We start from the raw sequence: 7513 nt of genomic DNA, 5'->3' as shown, positions 1-7513 counted from the left end.
ATCCACTGCCTAGATACAGGCTCCTAATCGCTCCTAGTTGCATAAATTTCAGGGCCTTTGGGGCTACTCAGTGTAGTCAAAACCCTTAACTACACAAAAGGGAGTTGGATATTTTAGTGTAATAGAAAGAGGATACCCAACACTCTTGACAAGCCCTACAGTCTTGGGTTCATATTCCAACTCTATAACTGAGTCGCTTTCTGAACCTCAGTTTCCTCAACAGGTAAAGAGAGGTGTAACACCTCCTCTCATTGTCATTGTTAAGCAAAACGCCCAGTTCAGTGCCTGGCAAACAGTGGAGACTCAACAAGGTTGGTCTACTTCCTACTGAATTCTCTGCTCAGAATATTTTCTTGCTTGTTCTCTGAATTCCTGGGTCAAAAGCTACTTCTAATAAACCTCCCGGACAGCCTAACCAAGTTCCAAGTATGATCCTACTACTGTATAGTTTTATTAAAATCATCTCTCTGTACGTGTGTGGTTCTGATAATGTTTGATATCTCAAATTTAATCTTGCTACTCAATGTGTGATCTGCAGACCAGCAGCCTCAGCATTACCTAGAAGTCTGTGTGAAATGCAGAACCTCAGGCCCCACCCCAGACCTAATGAATCAGAATTTATGAGACCCCCCAAGTGATATGTTTACATCTTAAAGTTTGAGAAACACTGCCTATGACATACTCGGACATTCAATAAACCAGAGCCTACAGACACTCTAAGGAATCCGCTATGGCACTTTTGCTGCTGGTGGCGCTCTATGAATCTTTATTTAAGTAGAAAGCAACCAATGATTAAGGCATTTTCACTGGAAGGACAGGAGAACTGTACATTTCTTTCTTTGTGTTTCTGAGTTAAGAAAAAGAAGATGCACTAAGTACATTAGCCTTAAGGCAATATTTAAATCTCCTATGTTCACGCGATCTCTGTATATGTAATAAGTGCTCTGAGTATAATTAGTAATATGAGCTTTCTGATTATGTGTAAACTAATAAATAACAGGAAGGATACTTTCAACGTAGTAACTTCTGGTTTCTAGGATGTAACACATATCAGATTGATTAGAAATAAGCTTCCACAGGGCTTCCCTGGTGGCGCAGTGGTTGAGAGTCCGCCTGCCGATGCAGGGGACGCGGGTTCGTGCCCCAGTCTGGGAGGATCCCACATGCCGTGGAGCGGCTGGGGCCATGAGCCATGGCCGCTGAGCCTGCGCGCCCGGAGCCTGTGCTCCGCAACAGGAGAGGCCACAACAGTGAGAGGCCTGCGTACCCCCCCCAACCAAAAAAAAAAGAAAAAAGAAATAAGCTTCCACAAATTGGATGTTCTCAACACAGGACGATAAAGTTCTAAAGCGTGTCTTTGTTTCTAATGTACACTGTGATTCTGTATATGTGCCTCCCCCAGCCATCAACTTTCTCAATTATTTTTTAGTTCTTTCCAGTTATATGTGAAAGTACAATTTTTAAATGCTCCTGAAAGTTAAATTTATGACCCAAATTCCTAAAATGAATCACCAAATGCTGGATACGGGAGGCTGGTAACTCTGTGTATCAGGAAACAAAAACCAATCTGAGTGAGTCATCTCTGTGATCACAGATAACACAGCCACAGCCAGGGCTTGGCGCAAACAAATGGCTACAGCAATCACACACCAGAATCTTGTGTTTAATGGTTTCTCACATTAAAATGCATCAGTCAGCTCTGTGAAACCAGGAAGTGGAACCCAGGACACCACATAAATAACAAGTACACTCTCTTGAGTTGGTTATATTTTATCCTTCTGCTGTATTTCAATTTTTGGTAGATACATAAAAATGAAGGTACTATTTTGTCAAGAGGTAAGCAGAAAGGTAAAAGCTAACTAATATCACAGGTTTTCTGAAATATTTCATAAGAAAATTTCAATATTTTTTGGAGGCCTGTTTATTGAGGCCTTTGATCCAAAATGAAAAAGGTGATCAGAAGCTGGCGAATGCCTCAAAAAAATGTAACAAGAGGAAGTGGTAATAGGCTGTAGAAGCAGAAAAGCCTGTTATCATTTGATTCCATGTGTAATCTTTATGCATGGCTTTTTCTCAGGTCCTCCAAGCTTGAAAGGGAAGATGAGTGGGAAGTGAACTCGTGCTACACAGCATTGCCATCTAGATGTTGCCCCTTGCAACCACCAGCAAACTCCTCCAGAGTGAAGGGCCAGGTGTCCTCTTGAACCCCTGGACAGGGGATATATGCCAGAACTGAGCCTGCCCCATGCTGGCCAGGCTCAACACAGGGATAATGCAAACACCCAGGCTATGTTTATCAAAAGGGGGTATCTCCTATCAACACCACACACCCATTAGCAGGCAGGACTCCCAGAAAACACTACTTAAACAGTAGACATGAGCTCCTAAACCCACCATGTGAAACACTGGAGACCAGTTGGGGGCAATGGCAATAATCCCAGGCCCCTGCCTTCACAAGAACCCTCCCAGAGTAAAAAAAAAAAAAAAAAGAAAAGAAAAAAAGAAAAATCTATAATTTTTGAAATAGGAACAGGATTAAATAGCCCCATAAAGCCCCCATGCCCACTCCCATTATTTCCATGAGGCATACACTACCTCATAATGAAGGGAATAAAAGGTGCCATGCTGAGAGCAGAACAGGTGCCATCCATCGGGGAAGGGTAGAGCCTCCCCAACACCAAAAGTAAGAGAAACATGCTGGGATGATGGTTTAGTTCTCCTGTATCACTGAAAAAAAAAAATTATTGTACATAAAAGGTTTAAAACTTTAGGCAAGGCACTATCTTCAAACGTTTTTCTCATTAAATAATTATGTATTGATACATAAAGTGAGACTCTATGATCAGCAATAATTTTCCTTTTTGCGTTTTTTCCTCCATTCACTTCATATTTTCTTAGTGTGTAAATGAGGAAGAACTACTGGCAAAGCCGTGGATTGGGCTTTTGCACAGGATTCTCTTCTCAAAGCATATTATTTGATAATTCGAGTCTGCTGTTTTGATTTCAGCTGTTCAGACAGTAGAGAGGTGTTTATTCCAGAGTATGAAATGTGAAACTTTTAACATCCAAATGTACTTAAGAAAGCGTGAACAGTCACTTACTAGGGCCAGAAAAGCCTGTCTGCACAAATTACTAATGTGAGGAAATGGATCATAAACAGAAGTGAAATTCACTGATGCGATTTTATTTTCTCATTACAGACAACTGGTATAAATCCATGCCAAGTGCAAAAACTGCTAAAAGAATAAAATGGTCCATGCTCTAAGATGTCCATTCTAAAAATTATACTACCAGCCACAGAATGTGATTGAAAAGACAATGGTGAACTTTTTTATCTGCTCTGATCAGACTGGAAGCCCTCTTAATAGCATTATTTTGTGTTTCCAGGGTCACTGGCCATCTTCACTCAAGTAGAATAGTACCATTTCTGATCACAAGTGACCAGATTAGTCAGCTGCAACAGGCCAGTGATTAAAAAAAATGACAGGTGTGTGTTAAAGCAAACTCAATATGTAAACACACAGATTTTGAATATAAGAGGAAGAAAATGATTCTTAGAAGAAATCACCATGTGCTTCTAAAAAGCTAACTCCTATAAAACACTAAAAACTTTAAAAAATAGGATTTTTTAAATGTAAAATATAATATAAAACCCGGATTTTATACAACCTTTCTGGTACATATCTACTACAGAGTGTCAGGCAACATGATGTATTTAATAAAGAAGCACTTAAAAAAAATCCATCTATGTTTACAAGGAAGGAGCTGATTAAAAATTGCTGCCTGGAGGGAAAAATCTTGAAGTAATTCACATCCTTGATTTCACTTTGCCCCACCCTATTCTCTTCTTACCTGTCCACGGTATTGGCTACAGTTTCCAACTGTTTGAGAAGAAAGGGATAGAGTTCGGGGAAACGAGAGAAAAATTCACTTCCTGTCATTCTGTGGAGAGAGAAAAAGAGATAAATTACTATCATTTATTCCTTCTGATTTGATAATAAAGCCTTTTAATTTATTTTCTAAAGAATGACAACGAAGATCATTTGTTTGAAGATTTAATGAAATAAAGTTAAGAACAAAACTCACATCTGAAGAATTTAACAATCAATACAAACAACAGATTTAATTTGGATTTTGGAAATGCTCTTAACGCATGGAATTTTATCTCAAAATTTAAGATTACATACATTTACAAGTATTTAATATTAACTTCTGACAGGGAAGAAATATGCAATTTGTGAAAATACCAAGTTTCCACAATTGAGTTGGACTCTGAGTATAGTCAGCACCTGGTGGACTGAGACTGACTCAGCTTCAGTATTAAGGGCAAATGTAAAACGAGGTTTCTCGAAGTCGGCATCAATGGCAGCTTGGATGAGCTCCTCTTTGTTGTGGAGGCTGTCCTGTGCATTGTGGAGGGTTTAGCAGCCTCCACAGCTTCTACCCACTAGATGCCAGTAGCTCAGCACCTCCTCCTCCCACCAGCTGACAACCCAAAATATCTCTGGACATTGCCAAATATACCCTGAGAGGGAAAAAAAAGCTTCCTAGCTGAGACCCACTGGTCTGGAGCATGGTTATCAGAAGACATGGCATGTGAAGTTCTGGAGCGCCAATCTGAGAGGGCTACCTTTTCCCTCTTTATAAATACTGCCCCCTGAACTCTGACAAGATTCTGAAAATAGGTCCTCCAACTGTACAACCGACAAAAAAGCTCAAGCTAAACATAGCGTTTGGTGTTAAGTACTGTCTCCAAAACTATTAAAGAATTACTCTGAAGGGGTAACATAAATATTCCCCAACTTGTCCTTCTTAGCAACTCTAGATGCATGCTCCTATTAATGAAGACCCAAAATATCACTGTTTAAAAATTGGGGTATAAAAAAAATTGGGGTGTATTTCACACACAGTGAAATGCTCAAACCTTAAGTGTACCATTCGATCAATTTTCACAAATGCATACACTCATGTAATCCAACCCTATGAAGCCTCAGTAATTTTCCATCATCCCAGAAAGTTCCCTTGTGCCCCTTTCCCAGTCAATTCTGAATCCCCAAAGCAACCATGATTTGATTTCTATCACCACAATTTGGTTTTGTCTATCCCAGAATTTCATATAAATGTAATAATGCATTACATAACCTTTTGTGTCTGGCTTTTTTCACTCAGCATAAAGCTTATGAGATTCATTCATGTTATTCAACATATCAATAGTTTGATTCTTTTTGAATATACAAGGTTGTTCATCCATTCTTCTCTTGACAGACAGGGACGGTTTCTATTTGTTGGCTTTCATGAATAAAGCTGCTACGAACATTCTTACACAAGGTTTTTTGTGGACATATGTTTTAATTCTTCTTAGAAAACTGACTGTTTTCCAAAATAGTTATAGCATTTTACACTCCAACAACAAATAAGCATTCTAGTGGCTCTCTATCCCTTCCAACATTTGCTGTTGTCTTTTTTTCCATTTTAGCCATCCTTGTGGGTATGTAGTGGTATTTCCCCATTATTTTGGAGAGAAGTGATTACTTTTGTTTGTTGCATACTTTTTAAACCTTATCACATGTTATAAATTTTCTTTTATACCTATTTCATATTCAGTAAGACCAAATTTTTTAAAAAGTCCTTACTCTATCCCTTACTTTATCCCTTATTCTATCCTTAATTTATCCTCAATAAATAAGTTACAGATTTACTGAACATTTACTGGACATTTTATGTTAAATAAGCTCATTTCCTTTTTGTACTTATTAGATATTTTTATGGAAAAAATTAATAAATATTATAAGAAACACACTAGACTGCCTAGATGCCTCTCCTCATAGAAAACTATGCAAAAGTACCTTAGCTTTCTCTTTTAAAAAATTCAGTGCATTAAGTACTTACTTTTCGTTTGATTTTTTTCCCCCAACAAATATGCATATTACATATACTGCTGTGCACCTTGATTTTTTTTCATCTAAACTATATCTACAAAGTCATTCAATATCAGGCACCCTGAACTATTTCTTTCCATTTAATGGCTGCAGAGTAAACCACATTATGGTTGAGTGTAACTGATTTAATCCCTAATGGTTAGGGCTTTGGGTTGTTACCAGTCTCTTGCCATTACAAAGGATAACATGTATAAATTTCATCGTTAATAAATTGCAAACCTGGGCTTTGCAAGGTCAATGTTTTATTGAGGGGGAAGACAAAACAATTCCACTACAGCCTATGTTACATTCCTTACCACCTCCAAGCAAAACTGGTCAAGAATATCAGCTTCCATTTTTAGTAGAGTCACTTAAAAATAAAACTGTAAGAGTTCAGTACTGGGATCCCTGAGTACATTTGCTCATACAGAACATCTCCATCTACACAACAAAGCCTGGTGGATTATCTCTTCTCAAGGAATCAGTCACTAATTTCCAGGGGAGTAAGTCATCCTTAATGGCCTGATATCTCTTGGTGGAATAAGAAAGACAAGCATTCTCACTTAAGTAGACCATATGGTTGTTCTCACCATCATCTAGAAATTGCCTTGATAAATAACTGGCTCTGCTGACCATGATAATGCCAGAGAAAAGGGCTGAGGAGCTACTATTCTAAAATTAAAGCCTTTATTTTTTTTGGCTGCACCGTGCAGCTTGCAGGATCTTAGCTCCCCAACCAGGGATTGAACCCAGGACTTCATGAAAAGAAAGCAGAAAACATAGGATGACATACGATTTTTTAGAAATCTGAATGCCAGACTAGATAGATTCACCTGTCTTACAGGCACTGAAAGTATCTGAATAGGAGAGAGAGGTGACAAGAGCAGACAGACTAGAGAGAGTAGAAGCATGGTGACCCCGTGGACATTCACTAAATGTGTACCTTTTCACCTCAACTACAGCATTAATATCTATAGGCATCTATACTTTCCTGCATCTCTCTTGATACACAGCACAATACTATGTACATGCTGGTTGACTGGTAAATATTTTGGCAATGAATGAATAAGTAATATTAGCCACAGAGGAAAAAAAAATTCTAATATAGTTGACCTCAAACCTATGCCTTATGCATTTTTTCTTCTCTCAGTGACTGGTACCCACCCAACTGACACTTAATTACTCACCCAAATTGCCAAGCCCGAAACTCCCAGTGCACCCAGTCAATGGGCAAATCTTGCTACTTCTACCTCCAGGGTATCTGTTGAGTCTATTTCCCACCATCCCTACTATGTACAAGTCTGACCACCATTATTTCTTGCCTAGATGCTATGTCAGCCTCTCACTAGATCTCTTTGCCTCACATCTTCCCCCTCTGTAACTCTCTGTTGTGATAAGAATTCTCTCTTTAAAATACAAAGCTAATCATGCGACATTAGGAGATTAATGGCTCCCTGCTGCTTTTTGGGCAGTCTAAACTCTTTAGCCTGATTTTCAAAGTTCTGCTTAATCTGACTCACTTGTCCAGCTATCTCTTGCCTCTCCACCTTCAAACCCAGCCATGCAGAGTTTCTTTTGGTTCTATCAACATTACA

At 38.7% G+C, this 7513-nt stretch overlaps 1 protein-coding gene across 1 annotated transcript in view; it reads right to left on the bottom strand.

Moving 5' to 3' along the window:
• Positions 1 to 2591: 2591 nt before the first annotated feature.
• The window catches only part of LOC103070786 (thyroid adenoma-associated protein homolog), a gene marked incomplete at its 5' end in the record, with an annotated part of 114557 nt that continues 109635 nt past the window's right edge, over positions 2592 to 7513 (bottom strand). The window contains 2 exons of the mRNA XM_007448156.1: positions 2592 to 2727; positions 3853 to 3942. Of these exons, the coding sequence (XP_007448218.1) occupies positions 2592 to 2727; positions 3853 to 3942 (226 nt within the window). The remainder of the gene's footprint in view (positions 2728 to 3852; positions 3943 to 7513) is intronic.

The sequence above is a fragment of the Lipotes vexillifer genome, unplaced genomic scaffold (genome assembly GCF_000442215.2).
Source record: "Lipotes vexillifer unplaced genomic scaffold, Lipotes_vexillifer_v1.1 scaffold4287, whole genome shotgun sequence".
Classification (NCBI taxonomy): domain Eukaryota; kingdom Metazoa; phylum Chordata; class Mammalia; order Artiodactyla; family Lipotidae; genus Lipotes; species Lipotes vexillifer.
This window is presented reverse-complemented; position numbering and strand designations above follow the sequence as displayed.